An 18,586-nucleotide genomic window follows, 5' to 3' on the forward strand; every position below is an offset into this window, starting at 1 on the left:
TGCTAGCTCGAAAGGAAGGATGATATGGCTTGGGGAAGGAAAGGCAAACCTTCCCTTGGCCGATTCTGACTATCGCTTTGCATCTTACCCACTGAGGGATTGTAGACAAATCACTCACCTTCCTGTGCCATTTGCCCATCTACCCACCTGTCCATCCTTCCGTTCGCCCACCCGCCCACCTCATGGATAGCATGGTGGTTCAGCAGAAGGCCTTGAGCTGTGGTCTTGCCATCATTCGTTCAGTTCGGTGACAGGTTGAGATCACATTCCCTCTGCGTCCAGTTGGGTTTGTACGGAGGGGTGCCCCAGTGGGAGAGGGGTGGGCAGGAGGGGAGAGAGGCTGAGAGAGAGGCCTCTCCCTGCTCCGGCCCGTGAAATTGCCACAAGTCGTCCGTGGCCCTCCACCGAAGTTCACGGCTCCTGCCTTGTGGCTTATTCATACATCTTCCCAGGTGCAACATGGTTCCTTGCTGCTGGCCCTACGTGTCCGTTTCAGTCAATAGTTCTTTTATTATCCCATTTTCCTCAGATCACCCAGTTTGGGTGTGCTGTTTACACCCACCCCCTGACAGTACAACACAGTACAAGTAATTGCCTTTCATAGACGACAGAAACTCAGGCCGGACGAACTTGTCCAAGGTGATGCAGCCATTAAGTGACACCGGAATCTGAATCCACCTGTGCCTGACTCCAGAACCCAAGGTTTAACACTGTGCTGCACACCGCACCCCCTTCAGTATGAAGCAAACACTTAACACGCTGAGGGGGAGTCAGGAGAAGGGTGGGAGCTTCTGTGGGCTGAACCCTCGCATCCTTCCATCTCCTTTGATTTTTCCACAAACCATGCAATGGAAGCATCGTCTCCTTTTTATAGGGAAAGAAACTGGGGCTTAGAAAGACCAATGCCTTGTATGGGGCTGGGGTTCAGATTTTGGCTTTTGTCTCTGCTTTCCTTCCTCCATGCTGCCCGGGAACACGGTGATGGGGACAACAGACAGAGTTCAAGGTTCTTTTCCTGAGACTGACACGTGATGAACAGTTTTGTCCACCGGTTTATGTTTTTTTCTTTCCCCCCCCCACCAGTCAAAATTGCACATGTATTGAGAGGATAAGGAGTAGCTGACATGGTATTTTCAAGTAAACTGAGGATGAACACACAACATGGAGTGGTTTTCAGGGACGGGCTGGATCGTGTGAGTTACCACGGGGGTCCTTTGTCATAGCTTTCCTAAGGCAGGGTCTGTGTCCCTGTTTTTCCCACCATCACCGATATTGGTATGTTTAAAAAGAATGCGATGCTTGGTTTTTCTTTACAATGATAGTAGTTGCTCATTTTAAAAAGTTGAAAAGTGTGATAAAATACATATGTGTGGTGTGGGGGTGTATACATACCTATTTATCTAGAGGAGGGACCCATCATCCCCAAAATGACCACTATTAGTATTATGATTCCATGCTTCTGTTTCTTCTTTCTCAGCATAAATTGGGATGGATGTGTTTTCATGTTGTTTGATTATACATAGAGGTTATTAAGCAAAAGAAATTTTAAAACCTACCTTTTTTCTTTTAACATCACATGCAAGATTTTTTTTTTTTTAGTACATCTTAATCTAGGTTGCTCATAGCTCTAGATTGCTCATGCTATCGGATTTAAAAAAGCATGTTTTAATTAACTGTCCAGTTTCAGGGCATTTGGATTGTTTCTTTTATAACATGGTGATGAACATCTTTGGGAATAAAACTGGTTTCTCGTTTTTAAATGTGACTTTTTTTAGAACAGTGTCCTCAGAATGGACTTATAAGGACAAAAGGGGTGAATGTTTTTTGGAATTTCAATAAGGCGGCCACATTTTCCGCTGAAGAGTTCCATTATCAGTGTTAACTTCTTGAAAATAAGTGTGCTTTGGCTTGAATGGATGGCAGCTCCCTGGGGCAGCTAGGATGGAGCCCATACCCAGGGTTACTTTCATATATGACCTGTACCTTTGAGAGCTTTCGGCACACTAGTATTATGTATTATTTTCAGCCTTGCCTTTGGGTACCAAGTGGTACCGAGATGTGTGACTTGCTGACAGATGTACCCACTTGTGGGACCTTGGTGTCCTGTTACATCGTGGATTTCAGTGCTGACTCTCCGTAGGCTGTTCATTACTCTCTGTGGGTGTGTCTTCTCTTGTTCCCCAGTGAAGAGTGTTGCGTAGCCTCTGACCAAGTCCTTCTTGTGTGCTTGAGAACCAGGAGACAGAGCAACACTAATTGCTTCAATTACAGCTCAAAAAAAAATAGATAAGCATAAGCTTGAACGAGGCCACTAAGGTAGCAGTCTTTAATGACAAACAGAATGTGATTGAAAGAAATAGATCTACCTTGGAACAATTAGGTACTATTTGAAAAAAAAATAGAGTATGATCCAATTTTTATGCTTTTATTCTTTTGTAACATAGTTCTCTTTTCTCCAGTGAGCCTATATAATTTCTATAATACAAATTTTATTTAAAAAAAATCTGAGCATAGCGTCTGCAAATAATAGTTATTTCATAAATATTGCTTTTCCTATCCCTTGATTCAGATGCATTTTCTTCCAATAAACTTCACATGCCAAACCATAAATTACATAAACAAATCTTTAAGAAAATATTCATTTACTCAGCAAATTTTTATTGAATGCTTTTTTATGTCCCAGGCACTGTTTATAATGTTTATGCAAAAAAATGTAATGATTTTTTTTTTTTTCTTTTTCTTTTTTCTACTCCTCTTCCCTGCCTGGTGTAGTCTGAAGTGTCCTGGATCCCCAACAAACACTACTCTGGCATTTATGGTCTGATGAAGCTCGTCCTGACCAAGACTCTTCCCGCCAACCTGGAGAGGGTCATTGTCCTTGACACGGATATCACCTTTGCGACCGACATTGCAGAGCTATGGGCCGTGTTCCACAAATTCAAAGGTAATTGTAGCCCCGTTTTTTCCTGGTATCTTTGAAGGTGTTGTCATGCCAAGAAGAATGATTGTATTTTTTTTTTTTTAATGTGAGGCCCGCATTTAATGAGGTCATGCTGATGAAATGGACAAGGAGTTACAAATCTAGTTAAGTATCAACTCTACTGGCATTTGAAGCGTGTTCGAATCAAGTTGGAATTGGTTTGCGTTTCTTTAGTAAATGAAGAGGTCATGTTGGTATTTATAGGAAGAACCCAATTTAGGATGCTTTGTAAGAGATAAATGTCAAATGTGTATATTTTGTATACAGGTAATTGAGTGTTGACTTACCTGTATTTATCAGTTTTGGGGTTTTTTTTTTAATCAAATGATGCTTTGATTGCCGAGAAGGGCCTTTGAGTTGGTGGAGATGGGTATTGATTATAGTGTTGGAAAATGTTCTTACGGCTTTTGCTTTCATTAATGTTGTGGTTTACCACTTTAAGGAGGTATATAAGTTTGACTTTATAAGACATTCCTTCTTGTCTAGTTAGTTTTTTCTTAGCCATCACTGTAGTTCTTGTCACTGCCTCAAGGTGTATGAGATTACGTGGCGGGGAATTGTGAGCCCAGTTGGTGTTACTTGACTCTGGCATGGATGCATGAGAGAAGTGACAAGTTAGCACAAATCTTGGGCTTTTATTTTAATCCCCCTTCCAGATGTCTCCCTTAAAATTGCATTCTTACAAGTTCTTCTCTATATTAGACAAATGCAATGAGAGATAAATTTGGGAGTGAGTTTTTTTTCTTTATTTCTTAGTTTTCTTTTTAAAATTGCATTCTGGCTTCCGTGTTTAAAATCTCTCCTCCTGCTTCTCTGTAGCTCCTTATCCTATGAAGGTGAAATACTACTCAGTGATATAAAATCACCGCATTTTCATAAATCACAGGATATTCCAGTTGGTTTCTGTTTCCACTCATGGACAGAAGAGTAAATTCCTCACCTACTCCAGTCTCTGCCTGCTTCTTTCAGGGGGGTGGGAGGTGGGAGGGGACTCTTAGCTCTAGGCTAACTGGAAAAAAAGTCCTCAGCATATCATGGGGGAGGCACTCTGACCCTCAGGCTCTTTCCCTTGTCAGGATCAAAACTTACTTTCCTTTCCCCTGTCAGTAATGACACTAAGAAAGACGTCATTTAGCAAAACTGTTGAAACTGAGTGTGTCTCCACTCTGGTCTCTTCTTCATAGAATGTTGGGATCTGTCCTTTCAAGTCACAAGGAAATTGAAGCTTGAAGGCATGCAGGGTTGAGACCAGAGTTGAGACCAGAATGCACATACGTATGCTTCTGTGTGCATCTCTTCTCAAGTTCCCCCATCATTTCTGCTTGTTTTTCTGACTGCATTGAACTCCTTGGGGACAGGTTTTTTGTTTTTTCTTTTTTTAATTGCGGGGAGGGGCAGAGGGAGAGCGAGAATCCCAGGCAGACTCCATGCCCAGCACAGAGCCCAACATGGGCCTCGAACCCATGACCCTGAGATCATGACCTGAACCGAAGTCAGGAGTCAAAACGCTCAACTGACTGAGCCACCCAGGCACCGCTGGGGGACAGTTTTTAAAAAATAATTCTGTGATACTCACATTTTCACACTTATGTCCGGTATTCAGTGATGTGTTTATTCAGCAGACATTTATTGCATCTCTGCTGGGTGTCGCTGGTATGCTGGGCTCTGGAAATAAAGAGATGAGCAAGAATGAGAGTTACCACATCTCCTGGAGGGGACTGGAGAAGGCAGCTGGGAGGGCATCACGGGGGAGGAGGTCATCGTGCTCTGACTTGCTGGAGAGGCGAAGTGGCTGTGTGCAGTGAGTGCCCATATTCCCCTTTGGGAGTAAAGGACTTTGACTCCAGCTCCTGGGAGTGCAGCCCTGCAGAGGGCCCCCAGCCATCAGCCCCTTGGGGTAGGGCCACAGGTGAAGAGTCACATGCCTCTGGCCACACCCCCTTCCTGGGGAATGTGGAATCTTGCAGGGTCAGCTGTGACAACCCAGTCACAGCTGGATTTCTCCCTCTGCCTGTTCTCTCACCTTCCCTTTTCAGATGCCTTTCCCAAGACCACTCCCTAAATTAACCTCTTGCATGCTGACTTCCATATCAGAGTCCTTTTCCCCAGAAACGCAACCTGCAATATACATGTAAAGCTACAAGTCTCTCTTGGAGAAGTGTAACTCAGCAAAGTCCCTGGAACAGGTGGTCACTAATTGTAGTGTTGTAGCTGGGAAATCCCATTTATTCTGTCCCAGCTAGGACCTGCCAGAGTGCTGGTGGGGTTCTGAAGCCAATAACAACAATAGTATAATCGTGGTGTTAAATCTCCCGATATCATCTGTGGAAGGGGAGGCTCCCAAGGTGCTTACTGGCCCAAGGATTGGGATCCTGGGGCAGAGCAGAGTATATGGGCCAAGGTCAGGACTGGGATGGGAGCACTTGAATGCAAGGAACTGAGTTAATGGGCTGCGTTTTATTTGTTTGTGCTCGTATTGGCTTATTTCTAGCACTTGTTAGGCCCCTGCTATGCAGAAGAATGTATTAGATGCTGCTCTTACCTGAAACTGTCCAGAACACAGCACCTGTCTTCAAGGAGCTCACCAACAAGGCAGGCTGCCTTATATTATCTTATCACCAGCAAAGGAGTATAAAATCATCTGAGGTTTTCCCATGCCCACTCTTAACTTTTCTGGGAAAATACGGAGGTGAAAGAAGATAAGTAAGCTCTTCTCTTCTCCATATGGCACTCTTTTGGACAGGTTTGGTTTTTTAGGGTTTTTTTTGTTACTGTTTTGTAATTATTTTTTTCCTAAACTGGAACGATTAGAAGCCAGGTCGTGGAACAGGAAGAAAGCCCCTGAGCACAGATCCATGAATTTGGAAAGCTCTGATCCAAAAGGGAGAGTTTCCTCTCTCATAAAGGCAATTGCAGTTGGCATCCTTCACCGTAAACATTTTGAGTGACACCAATGCAGTTTTTGGCCTTGTTCATTTTTCTCTGTTTTACAACAGCTAGTTATCTGGGGCTCTTGTGTTCAGATCCCATATGCTTGACTCCTTAATGGTGCTCTGAGATCCCCCTCCTCTAAATCCCTTACATAGAGACTCTACTAGTAAGAAGGCTTTTAGTAAGGGCTTCGACCCCCTCCCCTCACCTCTGCCATGGGCAACTTTGTGTGCCTCTGGGGATGTCCACGTGTCCCCAGAGCCTCGACTTCCCCTAAATGGCAGGTGCCTCCCTCCCCACGTCAGCAGTCTGCACCCTTATCACCAGCTGCGACTGCTGGAGAATTTTCAGACCCACTGATTGTCAGCAAAAAGAATTGGATGTGCCACAGATGGCGAGAGTGAGGAGCCACCCATTCAGTCATGGAACTGAGCTTCGTAGTGGCCAAACTGTTTCCTGACTGTTGGGAATGTTGCAAGAATAAGAGAAACTCAGCCCCTACTCTGGCAAGTGTATATTTGAGTAGGGAGAAGACTGATAATAAACAAGTAAAATATATAACATATTAGATGGTGATTAGTGCTTGCTCTGGAGGAAATTGGTGAAAGCAGATGAGGAATGTCTCTATGTGCACTCGCATTGTTTTAATATTCAAATACGGTGGTAATGGAAGCTCTTACAAAAAAGGTGACATGTGGGGCACCTGGGTGGCTCAGTCGGTTGGGTCCGACTCTTGATTTCAGCTCAGGTCATGATCTTAGGGTCATGAGATCGAGCCCTGCGTCATTTTCTGTGCTCAACGTGGAGTCCACTTAAGATTCTCTCCCTCTCCCTCTGCCCTCCACCCCCATTCACACTTGCACTCTCTCTCTCTCTCTCCTTCTCTCTATCTCCCTCTCTCTCTCTTTCTCTAAAAGAAAAGAAAAAGGTAACATGTAAGCAGAAACCTGAAGAAGTTGAGAGAACAGGCATGCCAGGTGCCTAGAAGAAAGTGGAATAGTGTCCTAGGCATAAGGAACAGCACATGTGAAGTTTTGGGAGCCTCGTGGCCTGGCAGGTTTGAGCAATAGGATGGAGTGAGCCCAGGGTGGACACGGGCTGATGGGTCAGATCAGGGAGGCCTTCTTTGTCAGGCGGAGGGAGGATTGTGCCTGTCCCTTCAGTGCTAAGGGCAAGCCATTGTGCAGCTCTGAGCAGGAGTGATGGGACCTGTTCGATGTTATTAATGGGTCATCCTGGCTGCCCATCTGAGCATAAGAGGAAGCAAGGAGACCCATTTCCGAGACGGGGCAGCCACGGGGCCCAGGTGCTGCAGTGCAGTTGAAGACCCCGTCGTAGGAGGGGTACGTCTCGGAGGGGGAGGCATCAAGATGTTCTGCTGGCCGGACGTGGGGGCGAGAGAGCAGAGTGCAGGATGCGTACCGCACCGCGACTGCACGAAGACGATCTTGGTGTGGGACCCTTTAAATTTGAAATGCCTAAATCGGACATCCTCATGGAGAGGGTGAGGAGGAGGCAGAGAAACGAGTATTTGGAAAGCAAAGGGAAAGTACTATTTCCTAAGGACTTCTTCTGTTCCAGGCACTGAGCTGGAAGCTTTGTACATTTGAAAAACAGAACAAACTGGGCCCAAGAGAGGCTAAATAACTTTTCCTGTTCAAAGAGCTCCTTGCAGCAGAACCGAGGCCTGGACCATCTGGCTGTGGAGTCTGTTAGTTCTTAAACTCTGCTTCCTGCCTCTCCGGCTTCCTGATGGCCTGGGGTTGGGAGGGGGGGGGTGCATGGGCCTGGGGGTGGGGGGCTCGCACCTTAGTTCGGCTGTGCCCCCGATCATGAGTCCTCCACCACCCCTGAGCCAGCCATAGTTTTACTGCACAAGAATTTGGAAATAATACCTGATTTTACAATATGAAGGGGCTATTATGAAAGCGTAAATAATAAAGGTACCCCCATAATTTGAAGCTTTTAGAAGAACGCCGTGTTCAACGTACTATTTTTATTCTTGAGAAGAAATGCCTTCCCTTTAGGAAGAGTCTGTTGCCATAGCGTAAAGCTCTGGACCCCAAACAGGTCCAGTGGGTGTATCGAGCACAGGGGTGCGTCCCCCTGCTCACCCCCATTGTGCCCCGGTGTGGGCAACTATGCCACACCGGTGGATATTTTTTAAGAACTAACAGACTCACCGTGGACTAATTACAGCTAACATTTTTAAGCACTTACTCTGTGCCAGCCACTCTGTGAAGCACTTTATGGTGAAACTCATTTAATCCTTACAACACTCCCATGGTGAATGTTTCCATTTTAAAGATCTGGGACCTCACGCTTGGGAAGGCCAAGTAGCATGACCAGCGCCTCAGCTCTAAATCCTGTACCCTTTCCCCTGCACCTACGCTCCCTAGAAGAGCAGATGGTAGAGCTTAGAGTCTGTGGAGAGACCAAAGTTAGATAGATGAGAGCGGTCTAGGTGACGACAGGAACCAGGTTGTAGAAGGCATTCAGAGAACAGCACTATGGAGGCAAAATCAGGGCTGTGGAGACGTGTGGTTTTCCCAGGAGCTGAGAAGTAAAATTTTGGTTTCCAGAATCCTGGCCCAGCTGGTGACATCCCAGAACATCATCTGTAAAGTAGCTGTGAGCCCCAAGAGCTCTACTCATGCACTCATCGTGGTCAGTAGAAGGGTGGCAGAATCGGGGTCATGCTGTGACCATGGGCGGGTTACCTGACTTCTCTGGGCTTCAGTGAGCCAGGAACCGTGCCAACAGGGTCTTCATGAGGACTGCACGAGATAGCGTGCATTATTGTTCCCCTGTCCCATTTTTCTCTAAGGATTCCCGCCAGAGGGTGTGGGGTAATGGCGGACATCCTTAAAGTGTGTCTGCTCCATTACCTTGCAGCTTTGTCCCCAAAACCATCGAGAGGCTGGGGTGGCTGTACGTGTAAAATAATGTGGAAATGCCGAATATGAAAAACCTTGAAAGTACTACTTTTGAAAAGACAGTTGCAGAACTTCTGTGATTATAATCACTTGCCTTGGAGGAGTTTTTAGACACTCTTTAACATTTCTCCAGGTCACATCTTTATTTCTTATCTTGCCTGGGCTGCTCCTCCCTCCCTTCTCCCCTCCTTCCCCCCTCCCAGCCTCTTCCCTTTGCTCTGTCCTTGGAACTGGTGGGAGTAGGAAAAGCCTTGCAAAGTAAGACATCAGGTTTCAAATCCCTGCTGGTCTGCTTATCAGCAGGATGGTCTTAGGGTGTCCATTGAACCTCCCCACCTCGCTCCCTTACCAGTAGAGAGAACACCCTGACACTGTCTCACAAGGGTGTGGATTTGGGGAGGTGATCCTGGTGCCCAGTAGATGCTTTTCCTTCCTTATTTCCTTTTTACTCTTTCCTTTTCCTTCCTATCCTGTCTTACCTCATTTGCCTCTTTTCCTTTGACTTTCAGTCCTTCTCCTTCGCTCCCTTCACGACCTCCGAGTGAGGCTCCACACCTCCCTCCCTTACAGGGAATCAAAGATGGCCTTGGAGGACCACCACCCCACACAACCTCGCGCTGGTGGGGTCTCCCTGAATAAAGCTGGCCCTCCTTGGCCAGGCCGACTCTGGAGAAGGTACGCCTCACCTCACGGTCTGTTCCCACCTTCCTAGAGAGGCTGTTTTGCCCCAGAGAAGAAAAGCAGAAATCTTAAAAAAGATACAGAGTTTCAGATGAGGTGCTTTTCAATGACTGGGACAGCCAGTATCTGTGTGGGGGGTGCTCTGTTAGTGCCGAAGGCCCCGGGGTTCTGCTGGGACGGGGTAAGGCTCCTCTGTGGGGTTTGGGTTTCATGTTAGGCTCCGCTCAGAGGCTGGGGCATTTCTTTGCATCTGTACGGTGGTTTCAGACATTGTCCTCCCAGGACCTGGGAGGAGGGTCCTGGAGGAAGAGTCAGGATTTTGTCCTACCCGGAGAGCGCTAGCTGCGTGTCTCGGCGGGGAGAGCACAGGCTGTGGACCGTGAGGGTCCCCCGGACCTGCGTCTGGGGCCGGCTCTCCCATCGAGGGTGCACTTCCGTTGCTCAGTCTCGATGGGGGTAATAGTTTGGAGGCAAAATATGTAATTCACCTAGCACTTTGCCAGTATTCGTGATATTTTCTCAGTTCTTCGATGCAGGCTTTTTCACATTTTACTGTTTCTGAAATTGGGATGTGACTTACAAAAGTAATTGGCCTGATGGTCTTTTTCTCCTGGAAAATATTTTGATATCTCCCACAGTCAGTGGCCTCTGAGAATCCAGAAAATATGGTGTTATTATTTTTAGTAGTATTGTTTTCTTAGCTTTTCCTTTTGTCTTGGAGTGGTAGAGGAGGAATGGAGGTAGGGTAGACTGGAGGAGAGCGAGCTGAATTGGGAGGTCGATCAGAATCAGTAGAAGAGAGGGATCTGGGGGTCTTAGAAGGCCGCTCTCTGATTACCTGTTACTCTATGACCGCAGGGTCCTGGGGAGTTTGTGCCATTGCTATTTTTGGAAAACACCTTGCTTGTGTCTCACACGTTGGAATGGTTACCATCCCCCGGTGAGCCCTTCCATTGTGGAGAGCCACCATGTTTCCTGGGTATAGATCTTTATGTTGTGGGCAGTGAGGAAGGGAGGGGGTCATCGAGTCATGAAACACCAACATTTTAGACTTTGAAATTTTCAGGAAGAGATACTGAAAAGCTTAGGCATTAAACCCAGAATTACAGGAAGCTGCTCTTGCCTAAAATCTTTTCTTGCTCATTCAGACATTCAGTAAATATTTATTGAGCACCTACTTGGTACCAGACATATAAGCTATGCTTTCTAGTGCTCAGTCCATTAGAAATTCGTGTGACTAACTCATCCTTGCTTGAAAAAAAGTCTCATACTTCTGGGAACAATTTAGGGTGACCTGCCATTAATGGGAATTATTTAGGTTGCTTTTCTGTCGTTTCGCTGGTATCAGTTGCCTTGAGGCAAAGAGATTTTGATGGTGAAGGTAGCTGGTGGATGCATCGAGGGGATGGGGCTGTCCTCGGTCATTCTGGGGGATGGGAGGGTGAGGGAGCGGATTGGGATCAAATAAAGGCATGAGGGACTTAGCGGGGGTGATAGACAGGTACATAATAGGTAGTGGGAGGAAGCAAGAGGCAAATACCTGTGGAATGAATTTATGGAGACAAAGACAAAGCCCATCTTTAGAATCATATGCTCAGAATGGAAGGCAATTTTTTTTTTTCTTGTTTACAAGTACCTTGGCCAAAGGGACCTGACGTGAAGGATAGCTCTGGGGTGGAGGCCGGCTTCTGGTATCAGAATTACCTGTAGGGTCTTTCCAGATTGCACGCATCAAGGCCCACTCTGTCCCCCCGCCCCCCACAGCGGCCTGGACATCACCAGTGATTTGGGATTCATTGCCTTCTTGCAGGGTTTCTCCAGCTTGGTGCTATTGACATTTGGAGCTGGATCATTCTTTGTTGGGTGTGGGGGCTTGTTCTGTACATTGTAGCATGTTCAGCAGCATCCCTGTCTCTACCCACTAGATGCCAGTAACACCATCCTCCCCAGTTTTAACAACCAAAAACATCTCCCTGTATCACCGCATGTCCCCTGAGCGGCCAAATCTTTCTCTTTGAGAACCACTTCCTTAGTGGCCCACCATTACGGATGAAAATGTGCAGGGTCAGGTGGTCATGGTTTTAGGAGGTTGATAATGATGGCTCAAAAGAAGAAATAAAATCTGAACTCTCCGTAGCTTGTTTACCAGTTCATACCATGGAGACTCCCAATCATAACGCCCTTTGAATGACTTTCTGAATCAACCCTGTGTTTAAGCTCCTGTTGTATGTGCTTCTGACTTCTCTTCCCTTGTTTGTACTCAACACCGGCCTCAAAAATGCTTGCACTGTACATTTTCTCTTTTTCTAGGGCTGGAGATAGAGTTGAATAGCCAATAGTGAATTTACTTACTCAGAAAATAAATAAATGCATTCATTCCCCTGTACCTGGAAGGATACATGATGCCAAGGGAAATGTGATTGAATTAACCAGACTCAAATGCATTCATATCCCTAGAAGGCCACGATTCTGTTAGGACCCACTGGAATTTACAGTCTGCCCCTGAAATTACAAGAGGGACACTACTCATCTACATACTCATGAAGAGAGGAAATCGGCGCATGTCATTCTGTGACTACCGCAAGGACACAAATTTTTTTTATCCTCCTAAATGCATAGACATAGATTATTAGCAGTATCTAATATATGACAAGGACGGACGTGGCCTGTCAAGGAAGACAAATAGCTTTATTCTCTTCTCCACACGGTGCGCAGGGCTTGCCCATCTGGAAGAGTGCAGTGGGGCAGAGGTGTGTGTGCTGATTCCTTATTGAGATGGATGGAGGGGCCATATAAGGTAACACTGTCAGCCAGCGAAGGACCAGGTAAAATGACCAGCTTCCCTAGAAGCCAAGAATATTTTTTTTTTCATTAACAACCATCTTCATTAGAAAAGGAAGTCGGGTTTCTGTTTTTTTGTTTGACTTTGGATTGGTCTCAGGGACAAAGAGGTCACGACAATTTGGGGCTTCTCTTTTTTACTGCTTAGATAGCAGAAGAGGCCCCAGGTTATATTCCATGATGGCAGAATGTCCTGTAAGATTAAGAAGAAGATTCCCCAAATCCAGCCAATAATCCTTTTTATTTTTGAAATGATGTGATACTAGGTTTTCAAAAACGGAGGAGGCAGCCCTTGAAGGACTTGGGGGAAGCGGGGAGGAGGGAAGGGAGGGCTGGTTGGCAGGAATGGAAATTACATTTTTTTCAGGTGAACTTTAAAATTTTGGAACAGTTTTTGATTTACAGAAATATGATGCAAGTAGTCCAGAGTTCCTATATACCCTGCCCCGTCTTTCCCTTCCTATTCCCATCTTACATTAGTATGGTACATTTTGGGGAGAACTTGCCTTTTTGTCCCTGCAGCCTAGATGCTCTGTATACCTTTGCTCCGTTCATCACAACAGTCCTGACAGAGGGATAGTCCAATCTCCATTTTATAAGAGCAAAAACCAACACTTACAGAGGTTAAATAACAGACCCAAATCATCTCACTAGTACGTAGCAGGGCCACAATCACGGCCTCTGTCCTTTGCCAGTAAGCCCACAAGTTGGTAAGCACTGCTCCCTGTGGGAACTACGCTGTGAGGATAGTGAGGTGGTACACCCATCTTCATGCAGAGGGCGCTCTACTTGAGAATTAGAAGGGCAAACAGCTCCTAAGAAAGGACTGTGGTGAGAGATAGGAGGGCATGTACCAAACATAGTGGTGCCACCATGGAGAGGGTAGTTCACTTTGGGGACTGGGAAAGATGTCATCTACATCATAAGATAAATTGGTTTGTGAATTGGCTGGGATCTGTCCATGAAGGAAAATGGGAACAGGCAATTCCAGGCAGGAAAACAGAATGGTTAAAGTCATGAAGACATGAAAGAGCATGGCATGTTGTTTGAACTACAGGGGGTTCCCTGTGGCTGGAATATTTGTACAAAGAATCGAGCATGGGAGGTGGGTTGGGAATATGTTGGGAGATTAAAAAGTAGACAGGAGCTAGATCGTGAAGGATTGGGATGCCGTGCCAAGGAGTTTGGGCTTTTTCAGAAGACCATGAGAATCTGTGGACAGTCTCTAAGAAGAGTGATCAAGATCAGTCCCCAGTATAAAAAGGTGATGCATTGCAGTGGGGGAATGAGTTGGATGGTACAAAACCAAAAACAAAATCCAATTAGGTGGCCATGTCAGTAATCCAAGTAAGAAATGATCATTGCCTGAAATAAGGTGGAGGTGGGATGCAACAACAGAATCAATTAGAAATGGATGTCCAGATACAGCGTAGTACAAGAGAGAGATTTGTAGATGTCTCTTGTTTCTCAGTTGAGCGGATTGGGTGGGAATTACAAGAGGAAGCATAGGTATTGGGTAAAGAAATGAGTTCAGCTCTTCTACCTGTGATATGGTAGTGCTGGTGGTTGATGTTTAAGTGTAGCAAATGCTTCCTCATAATATACTACATTTGTGCTCCACTGTGGTGCAAGTGCTGTTTGCCTACTCAGCATCCATGTTGCCCTTCCATAAACATCAGCAGAATGTCTCTTCTTCTTTTGAAAACCTTGCCTCTCCTTGTCTTAATTGAATTTCAGTATGCATGTGGGGTGGTGATCCATCCCTGGCTGCAAGGTAAGGGCATGAGCCAGTCCTGGCCAGCAGGACCCCTGAAGCATCTCCCTGGCTACGGTCATTGCTTCAGGGTGCTTATGTGTCCCGTGCTGAACCAGTCAGAACTAAAGAGCAACAGGTCAAGGATTTTTACTGGAACTTCTGAGAAAGATTTTCCACTCTAGTTGCTAAACTGTGAGGAGATGAGACTGGAACCTCCATGAGTCACTTTGCCACGGTGTCAGGGGGTCCTTGAGACCACCCCTAGACTCCATGATTTGCTAGGATGACTTGCAGGACTCAGCATGAGTCATACTCATGGCTGTAACTAACTTCAGAAAAAAAAAAAAAAAAAACATAAAGCAAAATCAGCAAAGGAAAAGGGGCATAGGTGAAGTCCAGAGGTAACTAGGCTTAGGCTTCCAGAGTCCTCTCTGAGTGCAGTCATCCAGGTCAAGCTTCATTCCTCCAGTGGTGAGTTGTGGCCTCAGGTATGAAATGCTCTCCACCAGGAAAGCTCATTAGAAATTTAGTACCTAGGATCTTTACTGGAGCCTTGTCACATAGGCACCCTCTACTAGCACATACCAAAATTTCAGACTCCCAGAAGGAAAACGAGTGTTCATCATAAACCATAATGTTTGCAGTTTATACAGTGGACCATTCTTACCAGGGAAGAATGGGAACCTTCCTGGAACCTAGGTTCACACATGCCAACCAAGGGCCAACTTAGCAAGCAGGCTTTTTTAAAGAGAGCAGTCTCGGCTGGCTGTGGTACCTCTTTCCTGCACATCTTCTCTGTCTGAGAGTGAAAGCAGATCTGAGAGCCTGAAAGAGAGACAGATTCCAGATTACAATGCATTATAGTCTCAAACCCCAGCCATGCCTGAAGCAGATTTCCCTTTTTTTAAAATTTCTTAAGTCAGTTTAAATTTTTGTCATTTACAGTCTTAAGAAGCACATTGGCCAATAAAACCCATTCTACATAAAGAGTTCTTTTTTAACTTCTTTCCCACAAGTCCCCATCACTGTTTTTTTGTCTCAGACAAGGGCCTTCCTCAGTGACCAGGACTGGCCTATAATGGACATTGTAAATTTTTGGTACGGGAGCAGATTTTTCTTTAGCATTTTAGAGGATTATTCTGTCTGGATGGAAAAGGTAGATTTCTGGAGCCTATTTATCCTCGAATGTGACCTAAATTAAAAGTTTGACCAGCTGAATATCTCCTTGATCTTCCCTTTTACAAATTACTCTTCCCTGAGAAATTGGCCCGAGCTCATAGTAAGTGGTGCCTCCATCTTGGGCTCTGTCCTGGGCATTCTTGCTCGTTTGGCCTAATTAACTGTGTTATCATTCAAGCAGATTAGGTATGTCCCAGGAAGCTGGGACATCAATTAAAAAATAAATCAGTGTTTGTCAAAGTGGAAAGGTGACATGTTGAAAGATGAATTTCCTTTCCAGTCTTGTATGGAAGCAGTAGCAAACACAGAAGTTTCGCCGTGGCTTCGCCCATGGGCACACATGCCAAAAATAGGAACTGGAAGGAGGTTAAGAGACCGTGAACTGAGTCAGTGCTTTCTGCTGCAAAGGTAAAGAAAGGTCCAGAAGGTCTTTAAGTTTGTGAGATGAAGTTGTAAGAGGACTTGACTAGGATGCAGGTCTCTGTTTTATTATTACTAGCCTGAGGCAAGTCACTCTCCCTTTCTGATCCAAGGGTATCTATTTGATAAGTGTTTATTGAGTGCCTGGTACAGAAATGAATCCGTAAAATGCATGGGTTTGCCTGGATAATCTCAATGCTTTTCAGGTCTGGGAATCTTACACAAATGCACACGGCCAGAGGCAGAGCCAGAATCATAGAAGGTAGGAGTCCCTTTCATGCCTCTCTTGACCCCACACCTTGCATTTATCTTCCAGCAAGTCCTGTAGGGACAGCCTTCAAGGTCTGTCCCAATCCATGCCTAGGAGATGCTAAAAAATTAGTTCTTGAATAAACAAAATTAGGTCTTCAGCTCCCGTGGCTCCTCAGACTCCATAATACTCTTTTTTACCGTTGTCTGCTTCTATAAAGCAGGAAATCACAGATGCCCTGGAGTCTCTGAGGGGACTTGAAGCAGTGAGGTTCAAGGCAGGCTTCACACACGAGCTAAGACAGGAGTGGAGGCCGAGTGAGGGGAATGACGTTAGCCCCAAAGTAGGGTTTCCACGAGGATTTAGGTCTTTTGGAGTAAATGGTGACTTGCTGCTGGCTCAGCCCAGCGAGAATCTCCTGACAGTGGGCTTCCAAACCCAAGCTAGGTTCTGGTCTCTGTCTGCCTGAGAGGTGGGCTTTTGGATACCTGTTTGGTGCTTTTCATAGCTGCACACAGTAGGTGCTCATCCCTCACATTTGTTTCATTAACTTAGGTTTTTAGAGACAGACGCACTGATGCCCATGATTTCAGCTCTACATTTTTTTTTTGTTACTTTTAATTTTGAGGAAGAAAATACATTTTCTTTGCAGAACAGGAAGAAGAGAAATCCAGTCAGGACAGGGGCAGGCAGCAGAAAGAGGCCCTCCGGGCATTATTGTAATAGTGAAAGAGCTTCATCTCCAGAGGCAAAAACGAGAATTTACTTGAGCCTTTCAAGAACAGACTGCTCTGTCATGGGCATCATTAAGGTTCACTAGACTGATCCACTTTGTATGTATGCGTCATGAATAAAACAATGCCCATCCATAGCAGCACAAAGAAAATAAAACTCCTCCTGTGTTTCCACTACCTAGAGTTCAGTTGTTAACGTTGTAGTGTATTTCCTTTCAGACACTTTTCTGTGCATACAAAACTGTTTATTTTTTTTAATAAAATTGGGATCATCTTGTAATACTGTTTGCATCCTGTTTTTTTCCTCTTAACTACATATCGCAACCATTTTCCAAAGTCATGTGCCCGCATGTCATTTTTTTATGCTTCCTGGTATCCTATGGTTTGTCTATATTATTATTATTTGGCACTGCAGACCTTCTGTTTTGGATTCTTGGGCCGTTTCCAGCTGTTTTTTGGTATTCTAGAGAAGAGCAAAATGCTCACCCTCTCTTTTGAGCATTGAAAGGCTGTGGCCCTGAGACTGCTCCCATCTAGATGTCTGCAGGTGAACTTAGCTTCATAGTGCCATGTCACGGCTATAGACAGTCAAATAGGCCTGTGTTCTAGGCCCAGCCCTGGCTGTGTGATCTTGGATGAGCCAGTTAACCTCTCTCTGCTGTATATTCCTCATATGAAAACCCCGGGCGCCTTCTCCACCGGTTCATGGGGGCTGGCCGAAGGGCTAGACCCAGTCATTGACCTCACTGTTCCCTTCACTTCTCCCAAATACAGTTGTCTTTAACCCTGGCTTCAAGTTGGAATCATCTGGGGAGCTCTTTTAAGAGGAGTGTTGCCCGGGCCTACCCCACGACAACCTAGTTAGAATCTCTGGTCTAGGCACTGGGCGTCGTATTTTTACAAGCTCCTTGTGTGAGGCTAACGTGCCACCAGGGTGGAGACTTGGCCCCTGACAGCTACGGGCCTGAGGGTTGCTGGCTACCGCAACAAAAGAGACGTCGTGTCTCGGCTGTTTTGTCGTGGGGCTGGCGAGGCAGGGTAGTGTTTGGAGACAGGCTTAGAATCCTGGCCCGCATGCCTCCCAGGGAAGAGTGCCAACCTGTTTATTTTGTGTCAAGAGCTCAAACAGTGATCAAAATCCAGCCCGACATCATAAATACCAGAAAAGGTCAGGATTGGGCTGGTTGTGGGATCGAGCACACGTAGTCGAGCTGGGCTTGGCCCGTGGTCAACTCCAAACTTTGCGCTGGCACCCAGGGCGGGTGGTGGGGGTGGGGTACTTGGCAGGGCCCAGGCAGACGGCACCCCAGCTGCGGAACGGAGGTTTGCGTGGCTCTGTTGGCTTTTGCCGGAAGGAGGAGAAATGCCATTTTCTCAGCAGGTGTTCTTCTTGGCTCATTAGTGTACTTGGCATGGGGTTATTTTTTAACTTCTCTGCAAATACTCGTAGAAAGAGAAGGGGAGTGGAAGTGGGAGGTGTTCAGGTTCCCTGAGCTTGTACTTCATACGGGACCCTCCAGGACCGACAGGGTGGCCTCCTCCCCAGGCCCAGCGCCACAGGGCAGCTGACGGACCTGAGGTCACCTGGCCAGCAGCACATGGCCGAAATGGGAATTCTATCCCCGGTCAGCAGAACCTCAGAGCCTGTAATTTGCTCCTCAGAAGGCCACCTCGTAGGAGGTCGGGGGCTTTAATTAGACCATTTCTGCATAATCAGATCTTGATTGTGACAATCAGAAGGAAATCCCACTGTAGACCATTTAAAGGTTTTCCATGTAAGTTTGTCAGGACAGCCTAGGTAAGAGAACAAGATATCGGGGCGCCTGGGTGGCTCAGTCGGTTAAGCGACTGCCTTCGGCTCGGGTCATGATCCTGGAG

The 18,586-nt window shown here is 46.1% G+C and overlaps 1 protein-coding gene across 5 annotated transcripts in view; it reads left to right on the forward strand.

Moving 5' to 3' along the window:
* The window catches only part of LARGE1 (LARGE xylosyl- and glucuronyltransferase 1), a 376,695-nt gene that overhangs the window by 157,398 nt on the left and 200,711 nt on the right, over window positions 1-18,586 (forward strand). For all 5 annotated transcript variants that reach the window (XM_021687613.1, XM_044915822.1, XM_044915825.1 and 2 more), the window contains one exon: window positions 2,773-2,944. In XM_021687613.1, the coding sequence (XP_021543288.1) occupies window positions 2,773-2,944 (172 nt within the window). The remainder of the gene's footprint in view (window positions 1-2,772; window positions 2,945-18,586) is intronic.

This window comes from Neomonachus schauinslandi, chromosome 5 (genome assembly GCF_002201575.2).
Source record: "Neomonachus schauinslandi chromosome 5, ASM220157v2, whole genome shotgun sequence".
NCBI classification, from domain to species: domain Eukaryota; kingdom Metazoa; phylum Chordata; class Mammalia; order Carnivora; family Phocidae; genus Neomonachus; species Neomonachus schauinslandi.